General features: G+C 36.0%; 1 protein-coding gene across 3 annotated transcripts in view; it reads right to left on the reverse strand.

The window, feature by feature from the left end:
* The window catches only part of LOC308657518 (importin-8), an 85,268-nt gene that overhangs the window by 20,275 nt on the left and 44,407 nt on the right, over positions 1 to 20,586 (reverse strand). For all 3 annotated transcript variants that reach the window (XR_014023954.1, XM_081309274.1, XM_081309275.1), the window contains 4 exons: positions 20,043 to 20,109; positions 15,109 to 15,234; positions 14,419 to 14,516; positions 2,442 to 2,537 (listed from right to left, as the gene is read on the reverse strand). Coding sequence is in view for 2 of the 3 variants with exons in the window: in XM_081309274.1 (XP_081165400.1) it covers positions 2,442 to 2,537; positions 14,419 to 14,516; positions 15,109 to 15,234; positions 20,043 to 20,109 (387 nt within the window). In the remaining variant the exon portion in view is untranslated. The remainder of the gene's footprint in view (positions 1 to 2,441; positions 2,538 to 14,418; positions 14,517 to 15,108; positions 15,235 to 20,042; positions 20,110 to 20,586) is intronic.

The following is a 20,586-nucleotide window of genomic DNA, read 5'->3' on the forward strand; positions in this document are numbered from 1 at the left end:
CCTATCCCAATCCCTGCTGGGTTCTTTACTAAAATTGGTCAGCTGATTCTAAAATTCATACGTGGAAATTTAGGGGATCCTGAATCGCCAAAATGATCTTGCAAAACAATAAAGTTGGAAGATTCAAATTTCCTGATTTCAAAACTTACCACAAAGCTACAGGAATAAAGATAGAGCAGTTACTAGCAAAAACAGATAAATAAGTAAATCACAGTGACAGCCCAGAAAAAATACCCTCACATTTAAGGTCAATTGATTTGACAAAGATGCCAAGAACACTCAATGGGGGAAAAGTCTTTTCAGTATACTGTGCTGAAACAACTTAATATCCACATGCAATGAGTAATTTAGAGCTCCTCTCACTTCATATGCAAGAAATTAACTCAAAATGGAGCAAAGATCCAAGTATTAAGAGCTAAAACTATAAAATTCTTAGAAGGAAACAGGTAAATCTTTGTGATCTTGGATTTAGAAATTTTTCTTAAATATGACACCAACCACAGGCAATAAAAAAAAATAAACTGAACAGCATCAAAATTAAAAACTGATGTGCTTCAAAGGACATGATCAAGAAAGTTAAAAGACAGCCTACAAATTGAGAGAAAATTTGTGCAAATCATTTATCTGCAAGGGACTTGAATCTAGAATATATAATGAATTCCAACAATTCCACAATAAAGAAATAACGCAATTAAAAATTAAAAATAAGTGTAGAATCTGATTAGACATTTCTCAAAAAAAAATAAGTATACAAAGTCAATTATCCTTGAAAAGATCTTCAACATCCTTAACTATCAGAGAAAAAAAAAAACTAGAGCGAGGCACTGGATTCAATTCTCAGCACTACACAAAAATAAAATAAAATAAAGGTATTGTGTCCATCTACAACTAAAAAAAAAAACCTACAATGAGACACTACTTAATACCTACTACAATGACTATCACAAAAAGATGAAACAAGTGTTGTCAAGGACTTGAAGAAATGGAAAACCACCTTCACTCCTTTGGGGAATAGAAACAGTTTGACAATTCCTCAAATGATTAAACTTTGAATTCCACATGATCCAGCAATTCCACTCATAGGAAATGAAAATATGTCCACATAAAAACTTATACACAATCATTCATAACAGCATACTCATCATAACCACAACAGGGAAATAACTCAGATGATGAACAATTGGTGAATGAATGACAAATGTGATATTTCTACATGATAGAATATTATTTGGCAACAAAAAGAAATAAAGAACTGATACACTACCACTTGGATTAACCTTGAGAACCTTAAGTGAAAGAAGCCTACAAGAAAGCATCATATAATGTGATTACATATAATGTGATTCTATTTGCATGAAGTGTTCAGAATAGGCCAGTCTATAAAGATGGGAAATACAGTAGTGATTGCATGGGCTGGAGGGAGTGAGAGAAGTGTTGGAGAAAGTGATTGCCCATGAAAAGAGAGGGGTTACTCTTTTTGGGTGGGGCAGATGATGAAACATTATAAAATCATGGCAATAGTTACACAATTCTGTGAATACAATGAAAATCATCAAGGTGTACACTTTAAATGGGTAAAATGTATATCAAGTGAATTATATCCATACTACTATTATAATAAATAAAAGAAAAATACAAAACTAAAGAGAAATTCACAATTTTACTCAAATGCCTCCATATGTATACTTAATCAATGAATATCATAATAGTACCAAAAAAATAATCTCATTGAAAATTTATAAATTTATCTTATAAAAAAGAAAATATAAATTTATAATTTTAAAATTTTTCAAGAGAAACTTTCTCCTTTTAATTTTTTCATAGTATCTTAATTTCTATTTAGAAAAGATATTTGGGGCTGGGGATGTGGCTCAAGCGGTAGCGCGCTCGCCTGGCATGCGTGCGGCCTGGGTTCGATCCTCAGCACCACATACAAAGATGTTGTGTCCGCCGAAAACTGAAATATAAATATTAAAAAATTCTCTCTCTCCTCTCTCTCTCTCTCTCTTTAAAAAAAAAAGAAAAGAAAAGATATTTGGTGAGTATTTAAACAGTATACACAAAAACAAAGAAATGTACTAGAGAGCACGGCAGTTGAGTGCTTGCGTGTGGGATGCCCTGAGTTTAATCCTCAGCACTGCCAAAAAATAAAAGAGAAACATGCAAACACTAGGGCTCCAAATAAGTAAAATTTACTTACACACTTATTTCTTTCATTATTTCATAGCTCCTTAAATTATTATATATTTATTATGCATCCTTCTCAGCTAGGATGCAAGGTACAATCTCCAAAATGCATGATTGTTTGGTCATTTAAATAAAATTTGCACCCACAAGCACAAATTATCGGCTATCTTTTAAATTTTGCATCAAAAGAAAATGTCAATCAGGCATATAAATTTTAAATTTGAATGTTTAGACACTTTCCAGAATTGTATTACCTGATCAATTCCCCTTCCTTTGCACTGAAGAATAATGACTTCAAGAAGTTTGGCTGCATGACATTCTGCATCTTCTCCTGCATCTCCACATAGTACCTACAGCAATTACAATTTACCTCAGTAGTGAGTGGTATTGCATGCAATTTAATCAAGACCACTTGAAGCAAATATTCTATACAAACTCAATCATAGCGATTATAGCTTTCCAAGTTTACTTATCAACCCAAAGAAGGGAAGGTCAAAATAAAGTCCATCTATCTCCTCTAGTACCACTCTAATTCCTTATAAGGCATAATAATTCACTCATTTGACTCTAAATTAATAAAGTAAGCTATTTGCATTAACCACCCAGATAAATAAAGATTCCCTTTTAAAGCAGCAAAGCAATGAAAAGAAAATAACTTTTCAAGCAAACTATTTTTCTGTCTTTTGCCCATTTTTTTCAAAACTGTAATTTGATACTATACATTTTTTAATTTTCCACCTGGAATTCATAATTAGAATATTTTCGTTGGCTATTATAACTAATCATCTTACATACAGGACATAGTACATGAATATAACAAAGTTACTAAACTGTTCCTCTATTGTCAATTCTGTATTTTTGCTATTATAAATGATTCTATAATAAACATGTTCATATGTAAAATATGGAATATAATTTTCTTATGATCCCTAGAAGAGAAGTTCCTAGAGTAGAACATGCTTATATTAGAAATTAAGACAAAAAATGAGTCCAAACACAAAACATAAGAAAATGAACTGACTTAACCCAAAAAAATAGAAAAAAATGAGAGCAGAAAATTAAAATACAAAGAGATTACAAAGAGAAACCAAAAGCAGATTCACTAAGAAAAAAAAGACTAAGTAGACAACTTTTGCCAAATGTTTACAAAGCAAAAACTTAAATATATTAGAAATGTAAGACAAATATAAAAGAGAAATAAGAAATAAGAATATGGGGAACACTATTTCCATATTTGAAAACCTAAACAAATTGAATTATTTCCTAGAAAAATACAATTTTAAAAAACTGATTTGAGAAAGACAACAGAAGGAACATTCCTATTTAATTGCATTCCCTCCCAAGAGGTTACTAAAATAACAGTGAAGAGTTTTTAATAGTATATATTCAACAAAGAGAAAAGGAAAGATACACCAGTAAAAATTTTGGAAGCTGGAAAATAGTGAGCTAATTCATAAGCAGATGACGGCAGAGCTAAGAGTGAGGGCTATTTACTTAAGTTTAAATCTCTCCCTCCAGGACAATGTACAAAATCCAGCTTCTAAAACAGCTCTGGAACAAGTACAGCTCTGCCACTCATTACTTGTACTTTTAAAAGCCACTTAACCCCTGTGTCTTACTTTCCATCTATAAAATGAGGATAATAATAGTACCTACCTCAGGGATTTCTATGATATGGAAAAAAAAAAAAAAAAAACATTTCCCAAAATTGCACTCACATGGAAACTTGTTTGCTTAATTGATTTCTGTTTTCTCAAAGGGAAAGAAACAAGATACATCCTGTAATTTTAAAAATGAAGGCAAGGAATGGTAGCACACACCTGTAATCTCAGCAACTCAGGAGGCTAAGGCAGGAGGATGGCAAGTTTTAGGCCAGCCTCAGCAACTTAGCAAAGTCCTGTCTCAAAAAAAATTTTTAAAGGAAGAGGGTGTATGTTGATGGGAGAGTGCCACTAGGGTCAAATCTCCAGAACTAGACTACCTGGGCTTCAAATCTGCCTCCAACACATAGTAGCTATGTGATTTAAAACAATTTACTAAACTCTAGCCACAGCAAAAGAAATTAAATTATGCCCTAGTTCTCTCATTAATAAAAATGTGACACCTTCTTCATAATATTACAAAGATTAAAAAAGTCAATACGTATAAAGTGCTCAGAAAATACCTGATATATTGAAAATTAAGTAAATATAATTTGATATTAAAACCAAGAATATGAAATATATTTTAACTACTTAGTAAGTATAAGGACATTATGAGTATCAGTTTTAGTGTACATGCTTTAACACAGAGCACCTGAGTTACTAATGGAACATACAGAATTGCTGTTTTCTACTTGTTTTCTTTCTCCCTTTCTGTCTCCATAATGGGAAAACTGAAGATGCCAGTGATTTTGATTTAACAAGATGGGCTATCGCAGTGCTAAACTGAGGTTTTTAAATATCACAGCTTAGATGTGAAGTTTAATGACTTCCCAAAATCTCCCAGGCTTTTAATAATGAACTGGAACCTAAAAGAGACAGACTGATTTTCAGTTCACAGCTCTTACCAGATTCTGGTACACATCTCTTCCAGTGAGAATACACACTTGCTATTTTATTCCCTACTCCAGAATCAAACTTTTTGTTTTCAGGCTAGTTAAGCTTTCTAAAATCTGCCTGATGGCTTTAGGCAATATAGTTTTAAATTTATGTATATGTGTGGGGAGCCATTCTGACACGTGATTGGGTGACTCCCGTTAAGGGCCTGAGGCACTCTGGCTGTGTCGGAGTTATCCCGACCCTTTCCTGATGAGAGAGCCCATCCGTGTGGGGGTGTGCGTAACCACTGACCCTGGAGACCCAATCACTGACCCTGACCTTGGAGTACAGCCCCCCCTCAACCTTCATTGGATGGAATTCTCCCCTGAATCTCTTGTTTCCCCCAAATAAAAGGCTGATCCCCGGCGTGTTCGCTCTCTCTCTCTCCTGCTAGCCCAGAGTAATCCTCGTTGCCCTGCTGAGCGGCTGGAGGCAGGGAAACAGGGAGACCGAGCCGTCTCGGACCTAGCATTAAAATAAGGTACTGTCTGTGTGTTTTATTTTGATCTCTTCTAACTAACTGAATGCCAGAACCTCATTAATGAAACCACTGCGCAGGCCGCGTGGTAGAATTGGCGCCCAACGTGGGGCATTCTGAATTAGTTAGATTGAGTGGGAGCGCGCGCTAAAAAGATTAAGGAAATAGAAATAAAGAAATAAAGAGAAAATAGAGGAAATAAGGAAGATAAAGAAATAAGAGAAAGGAAGAAGTGACATTTGGGTCACAAAAGTAATAAAGAGAATAAAGAAAATAAGAAATAAGAGAAAGGAAGAAGTGACAATTGAGTCACAAAAGTACCAGGAAATATTGAAGGAAAGAGACGTTAATTTACTTAAAATGGGAAATTCTACTTCTTCGGATAAGGAAATGTATCTAACTATTTTAGACAGTATAATTAATCAGAAAGGAAAACAGATAAAGAAAACTCAGTTATTGCAATTCTTAAAGATTGTAGGTGAATATTGTCCTTGGTTTTGTGACCAAGAGTCTCCAAATTTACTTACTTGGGAGAAATTAGGAAGAAAGTTACAGAGAGTTTGTCTTTCTACTGAAATACCTGGAGGCATAGAGAATATACAGAAAACTTGGACGGCCCTAGAAATTTGTCTCTTTGAATACATGGACCAGAGTCCGTGGCCACCAGAAGAGCTTCTGAGAGGTATTCAAAGAGCCATTAAGTCTATTCAAATGGAAAATCAGCCTGAAGCTAAATTAATTTCCTTTCCTTTGAGCCGTTTTAAAACAAAAGCGCTAGGAGCTAAAACAAAGGTTAGAAATGTGCAAGCTAGCCCGCAGACAGATTATACAGAACAGCATGATAAAGAAGAAGCATCTCTAATCTTGGAGAGCCCTCCAGAAGTGGTAACCAATCTTCCTGGAGAGGAAAATACAAAGGAAACTCCTAGCGGGGCTCAGGTTTCTTCTCAGCCACGTGAGTTAGAAACCCAAATTCCAAATGGCGATAGTACAGAGTCTGATAGCAGCTCGCAGTCTGAGGAAGAAGAATTAGACATAGAAACTCAGGACTTAGAGAGAAATTTTAATAGATTGCATTTAGCACCACCTGCCCAAGCCCTAAAAATTCAGCCGATACCTGCTAAAAGAACCAAATTTAACAGGTGTGCTGAATTAAAGATGACTTTTCTTACCCCAGTTCAGCAAGGTATTAAGAAGGCTCAAGAAATGGGGGAGGATACTACTGGTTTTCACCTCTTTCCAGTTTTTGAGCAAACTGATGAGCAAAATCAGAGAGTTAGAATTCATGCTGTAATTCCATTTAAAACTATCAAGGAATTAAAAAATACATGTGAAACGTACGGCCCAAATTCGCCTTTTGTTCAGAGTCTGATAGAAAATATCTGCTCACAACCCCTTCCTCCTAGTGACTGGGTTTTTTTAGCCAGATCTTGTTTGAGCGGGGGAAATTACTTACTTTGGAAAACTTACTGGACTGATTTTTGTAATGAACAGGCAGAAAGAAACAGAAGACAGGGCATAAAAACGCCAGTAGCGATGTTTTTAGGGACTGAAGATTTTGCTGATTTAGAAAGACAGTTAAATTATGATTTTGTAGTGTACAATCAAATAACTGATTGTGCAAAACGTGCCTGGAGACAAATTGTCCCCAAGGACCAGTCCAATTTAGTTCTTACCAAAATCAGACAAGGTGCCAATGAGACTTATTCAGATTTCGTAGCCCGACTATATCAGGCTACAAACAGGTCCATCGGAGACCCAGGAGCTAGCGAATTTATTGTTAGACAATTGGCTTTTGAGAACGCAAACAAAATTTGCCAAGATGTTCTCCGCCCCCATCGTAAGAAAGGAACAATTTCTGAGTATATTCGCTTGTGTTCTGACTTAGATTCCACTCAGTTACAAACGGTAGCCTTAGCAACAATATTAAAGGAAACTTTGGGGCCACAAAATTCAGTTCAGAAGTCCCGCAACAAGTGTTACGTTTGCGGAAAACCCGGTCATTTCGCCTACGAATGTCGCCAACGCAAATTTAGGTTTAGGGCTCCATCTACTGGCGATAATAGATATTGCAGGACTCGGCGCCACATGGTTGATTCGGGTGGCGCGGATGAGCCCGCCTTCTCGCCACAAGTATTTCCTCCTAGCGAGGGGACAAAAAACTTCCGTTCGGCCCCTCCCCGGGCCCAGAAACAATATGGGGAGACGTCGCACAGTGTGACGTCACTAGCGGCGCCGACCAGGACAGTCCGCGATTTTTACCAGAACAGAGACATAGATCACAGACAGTTTTCTTAGGACCTTCAGAGACAGTTGAATTAGATCCTGAAACGGGACCAACACAAATCCCTACTGGGATTTTCGGGCCGCTTCCTGAAAATACTGTAGGTTTAATTTTGGGGCGTAATAATTTAAAGGGAGCTATTGAAGTAATACCTGGTGTGATAGATTCAGAATTTAGAGGGCAATTATATGTTACTGTAAGATCCAATTATGCCCTAAGACTCACCCCAAAGGATATTTTTGCTCAATTAATATTATTGCCTTGTGTCTCAGAAAGGCACCTGCCGGCAGATTCAGTTTCTAAACCGCCGGACAGAGTATATTGGTCCCAGTTAGTGCGACAAGAACGCCCTTTATTAAAACTTAAAATTAATAATAAAAATTTCCTAGGAATAATTGACACAGGGGCTGATAGCTCCGTGTTGTCCAGCCGGTTTTGGCCCAGGACATGGCCTCTACATACAGCCTCAGCTAATCTAGAAGGAATAGGAAAAATTTCACAGCCTGCTCAAAGTGCCAACTATCTCCGTTGGGAAGATTCTGATGGGAACAGTGGAATATTTAAGCCTTATGTGTTAGAGTCTTTACCAGCTAATCTATGGGGAAGAGATATACTAGCCAAAATGGGACTGCTACTAGTCACCCCAAATTCTATAAGGTCAGTTGAAGAAATTAATCAAAGGTATTTTCCTGGAGATGATAGGGAAAACTTTCAGGAAGAATATCTGTTTACAAGCCAGTCTCCACGACAAGAATTAGTAAATACTTCAGGTCAAAATTTTTATTAGGGGCACTGAGTACTTCCCCGATCCTTAAAACAGCTGAAAAAATTACGTGGCTCACAGAAGAGCCTATTTGGATTTCTCAGTGGCCCATCTCAGGGGAAAAGCTTAAAATAATTCATAGATTAGTTGAGGAACAACTTCAAGCTGGTCATATTGAACCAACACTTAGCCCTTGGAATACACCTATTTTTGTTATTAAGAAAAAGTCAGGAAATTGGAGATTATTACAGGATTTAAGGGCAATAAACCAGGCAATTCGGCCTATGGGATCATTACAGCCAGGACTTCCCTCCCCCACAGCCATTCCTTTAGATTACAGCTTGATGGTAATAGATTTAAAAGACTGTTTTTTCTCTATAAGGTTACATCCTGAAGATTGTGAAAAATTTGCTTTCACTGTCCCAGCAGTTAATTTTAAAGAACCTGTTAAAAGATACTGCTGGAAAGTCCTTCCTCAGGGAATGCGTAATAGCCCTACACTGTGTCAAAAATATGTTGATCAGGCAATAGATCCCATTAGAAATAGCTTCCCTGATGCATACATTATTCATTTTATGGATGATATATTATTGGCCCATGCTAATTCAGAAGTACTTTCAGAAATTTTTACTCAGTTAGAGACCTCACTTACAATTATGGGTTTAAGTGTAGCTCCTCAAAAAATTCAAAAGGTATCTCCTTTTCAATATCTAGGTCAGATAATTCAAGGGAGTACAATCCGTCCTCAAAATCTTCAGATAAGAGTTAAGGAGTTACGTACCCTTAATGATTTTCAAAAACTATTAGGAGATATTAACTGGCTAAGACCATCCTTAAAGTTAACTACTTCTGAGTTAAGTCCTTTATTTCAGATATTACAAGGAAATCCTTCTCCAACCTCTCCACGTCAACTAACTTTGGAGGCCAAAGCAGCCTTAAGGAAAGTGGAAATTGCAATTAAAAATGCACAGCTTACTAGAATAGATCCTAAAGAAATAATATATTTATTAATATTTCCAACTGAACATACCCCAACAGGAGCCATATGGCAAAAATTAGGAGTTATTGAATGGATTTACTTATCTCATTCCCCTCAAAAGACATTAACACTTTTTCATGATTCTACAGCTCAATTAGTGATTAAGGGTAGAACTAGGATTTTACAATTAATTGGATCTGAGCCTGATATCATAATTATTCCATTTTCTGTTCAACAGACTAATTGGCTTTTTCAAACTTCTAGTTCATGGCAGATAGCTTTTGCAGATTTCCCTGGCCAGATAGATAGCCATTATCCTCGTGATAAGATTGTACAATTTGCATCATTAACATCACTTATTTTTCCAAAGATTGTACTTTCCCATCCAATAGAGGGAGCTTTATCGGTGTTCACAGATGGTTCCAGCTCTGGTAAGGCAGGTTTCTTCAGCCGTGTTCACACAGAGGTAATACAAACTTCTTATACTTCAGCTCAAAGGGCAGAACTTCAAGCCCTGATTTTGGCCTTAGATTATTTTTCAAATGAGCCTATTAATATCTATTCTGACAGCTTATATGCAGTCAGAGTTACCAAAAATATTGAAACCTCAGTTATTGGGTTTACTTCATCACAGGAGTTATTTAAATTATTTCATAATTTACAAAAGACAGTGCTAATGAGGAAGTACCCATATTTTATTGGACATATCCGAGCACATTCTAGCCTCCCTGGACCTTTGGTTGCAGGTAATGATAATATTGATAAATTAGTAGCTTTTTGTCAACAGATGTCTTCATATGACTGTGCCCTAGCTTCCCATTCCTTGCATCATCAAAATGCTTCTAGCTTACGTAAAAAATTTAGTATTACCAGAGAACAGGCTCGTCAGATTGTAAGCCAATGTCCTAAGTGTGTTATTTACACTCCATCTCTGCCATCAGGGGTAAATCCCCGTGGATTAAAACCAAATCAAATATGGCAAATGGATGTAACTCATATTCCTCAATTTGGTAAGCAATGTTATGTGCATGTCATAGTGGACACTTATTCTAGATTTATTTTTGCCACAGCACGTACTAAGGAAAATACTCAACATGTAATTTCTCATTGCTTAGCAGCTTTTTCCGTTTTAGGGTGTCCTATGCAGATTAAAACAGATAATGCTCCAGCTTATGTAAGCTCTGCTTTTCAACAATTTTGCCAAGAGTTTCAAATTAATCATAAAACAGAAATTCCTTATAACCCCCAAGGTCAAGCCATTGTAGAACGAGCTCATTTATCTATTAAACTTCAATTACAAAAATTAAAAAGGGGGAATAAGATAATGACTCCCCAAAATAGCCTTAATCATGCCTTATTTGTTTTAAATTTTTTAAACTGTGACACAGAAGGTCACACTGCTGCTGAGAGGCAAATGTCTCCCTCGGTGACAGGCCCTTTAGGCAGAGTTCTATGGAAAGATTTACAGACTGGTCAGTGGAAGGGCCCAGATCCGGTAATATCATGGGGCCGAGGGCATGCTTGTGTTTTTCCAGAAGGTGCTTTCCGTCCCATCTGGGTGCCTGAACGTGCCATCAGACATGGAGGAAATAGAACCCAGACTCAAGCGACTGAGGATAGACACGGAGGAGCCACAACCCAGAAGGAGGAGATACCGGAAAAAGATGAAGAAAGACCAGATTGAACCAGCTGAGAAGCTGATTTCATGGAAAGATGTGAAGAAATTGACAACCCAGGCTTCCCAAATACTTCGACGCCTAGGAAAGAACAGGACACCAGTCTTGATGGTAGCGACAGTAATTGCCCTACTGGGCTGTCAGGTAAAAGGGAATCAAATAGACACTTATTGGACATATTTCCCAGATCCACCCCTGGTACACCCAGCTGTGTGGACTGGAGAATCTATTCCAGTATTTACTAATGACTCATTCATGATGGGAGGATTTACAGATACTCATATTACTCCCAATCATGTGACTAGATTTAATTATTCTGGCTACAGTGCCCAATTACCTTTATGTTGGTCACATGATAAACATGCTGGCTGTCTGAAAGTATCATTTGAAGAAAAGACAGCGATTGGTAAACCTAGACTGACAAATAATTCTATTTATGGAGACTTAAAACCTAATACTAGATCAATAATTAAGATGGGACTTTCCCATAACAAGCCAGTCATTTCTGCAAAACCTCCACCGGTACCCCACTGTCCAAATAGTTCTATAATTGAAATTGGCACCTTTCCTAAATGGATGGATTGTGTAAATACCTTTCCTGTACGACATAAGGTGTCTAAAGCTAGTGGGTATATTTTAGACTGGTCTCCAAAAATTGATAAGAGACAATTACGAAGAAATTCTGCTATGACACCTACAGGATTTGTTAGTAATATTTTGACTTATAGTGAAGGAGGCATTCAAAGAGATATTTGGCGTTTAATTGCTGCCTCAGAATATTTACATTTTACAGATAAACCTTTACCAAAATTTGTTGGCAAGAACTGTAAAGAGGGATCTTGCTATGGCCTAAGAGCCTGTGTCCAATCTCCTTATGTTTTAATTATTGGAAATGTAAAGGTTAGATGGATAGATGATAGATATTTTGTTACTTGTAATAAGTGCAACCTAACCAATTGTATTTCTAGGTATAATGGAGGAAAAGGAGTGCTGATACTTCATCAGCCCTCTTTTGTTTTATTACCTGCTAATATTTCAAAGCCATGGTATGCTGATGCTGGTTTACAAGTTTTACAGCAAATTCATGCCCAGCTAACAAGACCTAAACGTGCTATTGGAGTCATAATTGTTGGTGTCTTAGCACTGGTCTCATTTATTGCCTCAACCGTCTCTGCATCTCTGACATTGTCTCAGAATATTCAGCATGCAAAATTTCTTAATAATTTAGCTCAAAATACTTCCAAGGCTCTGCGTAATCAAGTAAATATTGATGAAAGGATCGAGACTAAATTAAACGCCTTAGAGGCGACTGTTATTAACATTGGTAATGAACTTTCAGCCTTAAAATTTAAGGAAAGGCTTAAATGCCATGCTAATTATAAGTATGTATGTGTTACAGCTGCCAAGTACAATGCTTCTCTCTGGGATTGGGAGAAGGTTAAAAACCATTTATTAGGTATATGGCAAAATAGTAATAATAGCTTGGATATTCTGGAACTTCATCACCATATCCAAGACATTCAAAATAATAGAGCTGATTTTTCAGATCCTTCTTCTTTGGCTAACCAAATATTGAAGGAGTTAAATGGATTCAACCCTGGAAATATTCTTAAACACTCCGCTTGGTACATTATTGGATTATTCTCTTTGCTGTTAATTCTCTTTTGTATTGTAACTATAGGATGGCGAGTCCTCCAATCAAGAATCCGGGGACTCCAGAGAGTGAACCGCCGCCTCATTGTTAAGAATAAAAAGGGGGAATATGTGGGGAGCCATTCTGACACGTGATTGGGTGACTCCCGTTAAGGGCCTGAGGCACTCTGGCTGTGTCGGAGTTATCCCGACCCTTTCCTGATGAGAGAGCCCATCCGTGTGGGGGTGTGCGTAACCACTGACCCTGGAGACCCAATCACTGACCCTGACCTTGGAGTACAGCCCCCCCTCAACCTTCATTGGATGGAATTCTCCCCTGAATCTCTTGTTTCCCCCAAATAAAAGGCTGATCCCCGGCGTGTTCGCTCTCTCTCTCTCCTGCTAGCCCAGAGTAATCCTCGCTGCCCTGCTGAGCGGCTGGAGGCAGGGAAACAGGGAGACCGAGCCGTCTCGGACCTAGCATTAAAATAAGGTACTGTCTGTGTGTTTTATTTTGATCTCTTCTAACTAACTGAATGCCAGAACCTCATTAATGAAACCACTGCGCAGGCCGCGTGGTAGATATATGCCAATAATTATCTAAATGAGAAAGAAAACATTATTTAGCCATCAAAGATTCCAAGACATAACCAACAGAGACCTAAATCTAATCTATAAAGACAACACAGTAGACAATCATGTTTGTGCATAAAGATAAGAATAGCTATAAAAAAAATAATAAAATAAAGAATAAATTAGGGCACAGGGGCTGTGGCTCAGTGGTAGAGTACTTGGCTAGCACATGTGAGGCACTGGGTTCAATCCTCAACACCACATAAATAAACAAATAAAATAAAAAATTTTAAAAAAAGGATTGCCATTACAGGGATTATAAATTATCTTGTCCTGAGCTAAATGATGCTGTTTTTCTAACTACTATAATTGTTTGGGGATGGGTTTATAGCTAAGTGGTAGAGCTCTTGTCTAGCATACATGAGGTCCTAGATTCAATTCCAAGTACTGCTTAAAAAAAAAAATTGTCTTATATTGTTCAAATTACCTATACCTAGTGATATCCAATATACACATTCAATCAAAAGAGAAAAGATCAATGACAGAATGGGAAATTGTGTGGCCAGTTTTCCTAGCTTTTCTTAGCACATTTCTTTAATTAAGTAATGAGTTTATATATTAGAAAGAAAAAAGTAGAGAAGTACAGTTGGTCCTCCATAGGTTACCTATCCAGATTCAACCAAAATATCAAAAATACTTTTTAGAAGAACTACATCTGTATTGAACACATACATAGTCTTATCATATAACAATTATTTATACAATATTTACATTGTATCAGTTATTATAAGTAGAGATGACTTAAAGTATATAGAAAGTATGTGCATAGATCATATGCAAATACTATCCCCTATTACTCAATGGGCTTGAGCATTCGTGGAGTTTGGCATCCACAGATATCATGAAATCAATTCTTCATTAATACTAAGGAACAGGGCTGGGGTTGTGGCCCAGTGGTAGAGCACTTGCCTAGCATATGGGAGGCATTGGGTTCAATCCTCAGCATCACATAAAAATAAAGTTGTTCATCTACTGCTAAAAATATATTTTTTTAAATTCTAAGGAACAACTATATTTATCTTTAAAATTATAATGTAGATATTAAAGTAGTAAACATTTTAAGCACAACATATATCATGAAACTTTCAAATTACAACAATCCCAAATTCATTCTGAAAATGCAAATTGACAAATACATGTTGATAAAGGATATAAATATTCAAGTATTAGTAAGAAACACTGTGACAATTGATTAGGATATGCTTACCTTTCTACACATTGTAAAAAGTACTTCTAAATGCTTTGGATTTGATAGTAAAGTATTTGTATCTATTGTCACATAATTATGCAGGAGAGGCATCATGTCTAAGAAAAAATTCAAAATCCCAATGAGATTTGAGCAACAGGAGTAGAAATAATTATTCCTAGTGAAACCACACTTCCATAATGCCCAACATAATTCTTTTACCTAGCAACTACAAAATGCTAGAAATGAAGGTGGTCTGCCCTTTTTGTAAATGAGGAAAATGTGAATTTGAGAGATTAAGATGCTTACCATTTATTGTAGTGATTGTCCTGAATTTTTGCTTATTCACCTGAATACTTCCCTGCCCTCTCCCATTCCCCACCAGAATGCAAGCTTCAAAAGGGTTTCTGAAGTTCACTGCCATATTACTGAGTTTAGAAGAGCATTTGGAACATAGCTGACATTCAGAAAATATTTCTTGAATTAACATAAGGACATGTGCTCTGGTTGCAAAGTAACTTAACACAACAAGAAACACAGCCTGACTCTTTTGATTATATATAAACACTGCTACAACAGCTCCGCCCTATTCAGGACAGAAAAATAAGAACATTTTCTAATTAGTGCTAGAATCATGTGTAATATTTGAAGTGTCAAAGGAGTAAATATCCAGAACCAGAAAGTAAAAAGGCCATATGGTCAAAGCCATACCTGTAAAGTATTCAAAGCAATCCTGCTGGAAAACTTCATATAAAATACCTAGAAGTTGCCACATTTGAGGGGAAATTGTGTGACAGGTTAAACTATATGCCAGTGAAAGAATTTCTTCATAGAATTCTAGAAGGAAGAAAATCTCTCATTAGAATATCAGAAATAGCAAAAAATAAACGCAAAGACCACGCAGAGGAGCAACACACGTTCCTCCTATATCTAATGTGCTTACCAGCATCCCTTTCTTAGCATCAGCACTTTCACCCTTCAAGACTTGTCCTCAACTTGAGGCAAGGCAAAAATTTGTTTTTACTAAACTTTCTTTTAATACTGGAAAAAATATAAGTTTTTCTATTTTATAACAAAACAGTTTATTTTTATAAAGTTATATTAGAATGCATGAGAGAAGGAATAGATTATCATACCTCTTTCACGTAGAGGATTTTAAACTTACAAATAATAATATTCTTTGAAGAGCTTAATTACATAGGGATTAAAATATCTACCTATTTCACATTTATATTTTTAAAAGCAATTCTTGCTACCAGTATTTTTCAATCCATAAAACTTAAAGATTTGCACAGTATTCTTCAATTTACCTCAAAACAATTATACCCACAGGGCACAGTAGCACACACCTGTAATCCCAGTGGCTCGGGAGGCTGAGGCAGGAGGATCTTGAGTTCAAAGCCAGCCTCAACAAAGGTGAGGTGCTAAGCAACTCAGTAAGACCCTGTCTCTAAATAAAACACAAAATAGGGCTGGGATATCACTCAGTGGTCGAGTGTCTGAGTTCAATCCCCAGTACAAAAAAAAAAAAATTATACCCACTGTAAAGTAGAAGAGTCCAAAAGAAATGTTCTTACATTCACACATATTTAATACCATCACCCTCAATCAAAAGTAAATTATAGCTAAATATATAATCAGAAAAGACAAGCCTCACTGTAAGTTTCAAATAACTCCTACCATGTCACTGAGCCAAGAAGTCTAACTAGAAAGTTTTATTTTTGTCTCAGAAAGGTAACTAACACTTACCCTGAAAGCCTGAATAATATATTCTTTGTCTTACTTAAAAGAACATATTCAGAAGCTACTAATACAGACATTTGCCTTATTAAAAGTAAAATAAGATAGAAAGTATAAATTTTGGGAAATAATCTGCTATATAAGGTAATCACTTGAAAACCAACAAATTGTCTGAATAAAGGATTTCTGAAAGTTTCAACATGGCATAAAATCAGTAAAATAGAATGGAAAACCTAGAAATAAATCCATGTATTCACACTCAATTCATTTTCTACAAAAAAAAAAAAAGCACAAGAACACATACAGGGAAAAGACAGTCTCTTCAATAAATGGTGCTGATAAAACTGGATATCCACATACTGAAAAATGAAATTAGATCTTCATCTCATACCATATACAAAAATCAACTCAAAATGAATTAAACACTTGAACATTAAGACCTGAAATTATAACACTACTAGAAGAAAACAGAAGGAAAAGTTCTGTGCCATTGCTCTGGGGAGCAATTTTTTTATGACCCCAAAAGTACAGAAAACAAAAGCAAAAAATAGACAAACAGAATTATGTCAAACTAAAATTTTTCTGCATAGCAAAGGAAACAATAGAGTGAGGAGACAATCTACAGAATGCAAGACAATATTTGTACACCATACATCTGGGGGAAAAAAATCATATGTCTAATAAAGAATTACTATCCAAAATACATTAGGAACTTAATTCAACAGTAAGAAAATACAAAATATAATTTTAAAATTGGAATCAGGCAATCTGGCATGTTCCCATAGTCCAAGCTACTCAGGAGGCTTAGGCAAGATGATTGCTTCAGTCCAAGCCACAGTTAGACCTCATCTCAAAAAATAAAAAGACAAATAGATATTTTCAAAAGAAAACATGTAAATGGCCCATAAGTATATGAAAAAAAAATGCTCAGTATAACTAATCATCAGGGAAATAAATATTAAAGCAGATTAAAACTCACATCTGTTAGAACGTTTATTATCAAAAAGATAAATGCTGGAAAGGATGTTGAGCAAAGGGAATCCTCAAACACTGTTAGTCATGCAGCCACATGGACAACAATGTAGAGGTTCCTCAAAAAAGAAAAACCAGAACTACCATATGATTCAGCAAAACCACTAATGGATACATATCCAAAGGAACTGAAATCAGGATCTTGAAGAGATGTAATAGAAATGAAAAAGCTAAGTGCCCATTGACAGATGAATAAATAAAATGTGGGGCTGGGGATGTGGCTCAAGCGGTAGCGCGCTCGCCTGGCATGCGTGCGGCCCGGGTTCGATCCTCAGCACCACATACCAACAAAGATGTTGTGTCCGCCGAGAACTAAAAAATAAATATTAAAAATTCTCTCTCCTCTTTCACTCTCTCTTTAAAAAAAAAAAAAAAAAATGTGGTACATATCCAGGATAGAATACTATCTAGTATTTTGGAATTCTATTCTATTATTATCATTATTATTATTATTATTATTACTACTACTACTACTACTATATTACTATTAAAAATATTTAGAGTTAATTCTTTATACTGCACATTCTATGCATTTTGACAAATGTATATAATGACATATGTCTATCAATACTGTATCATACAGAGAGTTTCAATGTCCTAAACATCCCATACTTCCACATATTCATCCTTCCCTCTCTCCCATTCCTAGTCCCTAGCAAGTATTGATCATTTTACTGAAACACATACTTTTTAAAAATTATCTTTTATGTATTTTTTAATTGGCCAAATTAAAAATGTGCATTTTATAGTTTACAACAAAATGTTTTGAAATATACATGTTTTCTGGAATAGTTAAATCATCTAATTAAGGTATCCATTACTTCACATACTTATTTTTTGTTGTAAAAACACAAAAACGACTCTCTTAGCAATTTCCAAGTATATAATACATTAACTATAGTCACCATTTTGACCAACATCTCCATATCTCAATCCACTCCCACCCTTGGAAACCACCATTCTAGTGTCTCTTTCCAAGAGTTCAACGTTTTTAGATTTCACATGAGATCTCACAGTACTTGTCTGTTTCTGACTTATTTCTATCAACAGCCATCCTTGAACTGTATGTGAAGACCTTTTCAGCATTGCAGCCAGGGAGTGGGAAAATCTGGTATTGGGAACTTCCCGTGGCAATCCCACAGAGTAAGATCCCCCAAATACATGTGAACTCCCTCTCAGCTCTGCTCAAAAAGGTCTCATACAGTACCAGAGATGGGGTGACCTGCTATTGTCACACAGCCTCTCAGAGATGGGTGAAACCTGCCAAGATGCCAACCTGTTGACTGCAAGACATCAAAAGCAAGATTCCACCCTCAAAACTTTATCACTGCCTTTGATATATACCCCCTTAGATAAACCACGGGAACCATTTTCTAATTGTCTAGCTCCAGCTCCTGTGAGGGCTGAACCTATCAGGTCCTCCATCGTTCAAAACTATAATTCTGTCTCTGTATTTTGTTCTTTACTAATTATTTCAGACTTTAAGTTCTTTAGAGGCTTATCCCTCTGAACAGAAAAGGGTTCCCTGGTGAGGAGCTGGCACCCACAATATATTTCACTTCATATAATTTCCTTTAGGTTCATCCACATTTTTGCAAATGACCAAAGTTCTTTCTTTTTAAAGGCTGTGTAAATACTGTGTATGTACATGTATCATATTTTATTCATATTTTATTCAAATAATCTCAAATACTATAAGTATTTGAGTGAGATCAATACTTATTGAATAAATAATCTCAAATACTATTAATATTTTTAGACATGCATGCTCAATTTTTTACTAATGAGTGAACAATAAAAAGTTTGGAGACAACTACTCTTAAGCCATAACATACTTTTCTTACATCTTTCTACATCAGTACTAAATAACTTGTGTCTTTCTCATGCCCATATGTCTTGGGATTGGCATCTTCAAAATGCTTGAAACTACAGAAAGTAGCCTCCTCTATCAAAAATACCCATCAGCTCATAATATCTAGCATCAGTTACTGATTCTACTCACAAGTCAGGCACTTTTAACAGAAAACAGGACAATTCACACTGCTAGTAATAAATATTTCTATTTTTAAACATTTTTCAATCCCAGATTAAAGAATCTCACCAAAACCTCACCTCAGTTCATTTCTGAAAATGTAAAATACAACATTCTCTGTCCTTTATACTTTTCAAAGCCAAAAATTCTCACTGGATATATTATATAAGTTACTCCTTCTCTAAATTGTCCATCTGTCAAATTGAAGGGCTAAAAATGTACTTTAAGTTCATCAAATTGAAAAAATAAAGTCTCGATTATCTTTCTTTGGGGGGGAGGGGTTTTGAACCTAGGGCCTTGCACATTCTAGGCAAGTGCTCTACCATTAAGTTATATCCTCAATCTTCAATTAACCTTTTTTGGGAGTGGGGTGATGGTACAGGGAATTGATCCCAGGGACACTTAACGGCTAAGCTATATCCCCGGACTATTTTTTTTTTTTTTTAATTTTTTAGCTGTCGTTGGACACAATACCTTTATTTATTTATTTTTTTTTTTTAAAGAGAGAGTGAGAGAGGGGAGAGAGAGAGAGAGAGAGAGAATTTTCATATTTATTTTTTAGTTATTGGCGGACACAACATCCTTGTTTGTATGTGGTGCTGAGGATCGAACCCGGGTCGCACGCATGCCAGGCGAGCACGCTACCGCTTGAGCCACATCCCCAGCCCCCCGGACTATTTTTATATTTAATTAGAGACAGGATTTCACTGAGTTGCGAAGGGCATCACTAAGTTGCCGAGGCAGGCTTTGAACTCGCGATCCTCCTGCATCAGCCTCCTGAGCCGCTGGGATTACAGGCATGCACCACCACTGCCGATTTTTATTTAACTTCTGAACTTACCAATTACATGCTTCTGTAAAACAAGGTCAATGATCCGTAGACAGATATTCTCTAATTGCTGTGTGATCTGAAAACAAATTTTAAATATTTACTTTAAAATTCATCATGATAACCTTTAAGTTAATATATAAATTAATATTATCCCAATAAAAATACCTATAAGACATTTCTGAGGGGAACTTGATAAATTAATTCTAATTTTCATGTGAAACATTAACCATGCAAAAATGCAAGGAAGGGGCTGGGGTTGTGGCTCAGCAGTAGAGTGCTCACCTAGCACGTGCAAGGCCCTGGGTTCGATCCTCAGCAGCACATATAAATAAAATAAAGGTATTGTGTCCAACTAAAAAAATAAATTTTTAAAAAATGCAAGGAAATTCCAAAAAGTAGACCAAAGATGGGGATAAGAATAAATCCATAGTAAATCTGTGAATTAGATTAGTTCCTTACCTGTTTTATACCAAAATAAATTTATAATGGATAAAGATTTCAGATGCAAAGAATTAAAACAAACAAACAAAAAATACTAGAATTAAAAAAAAAA

This window comes from Spermophilus citellus, assembly GCF_964194105.1.
Source record: "Spermophilus citellus genome assembly, chromosome: 10".
Lineage (NCBI taxonomy): Eukaryota > Metazoa > Chordata > Mammalia > Rodentia > Sciuridae > Spermophilus > Spermophilus citellus.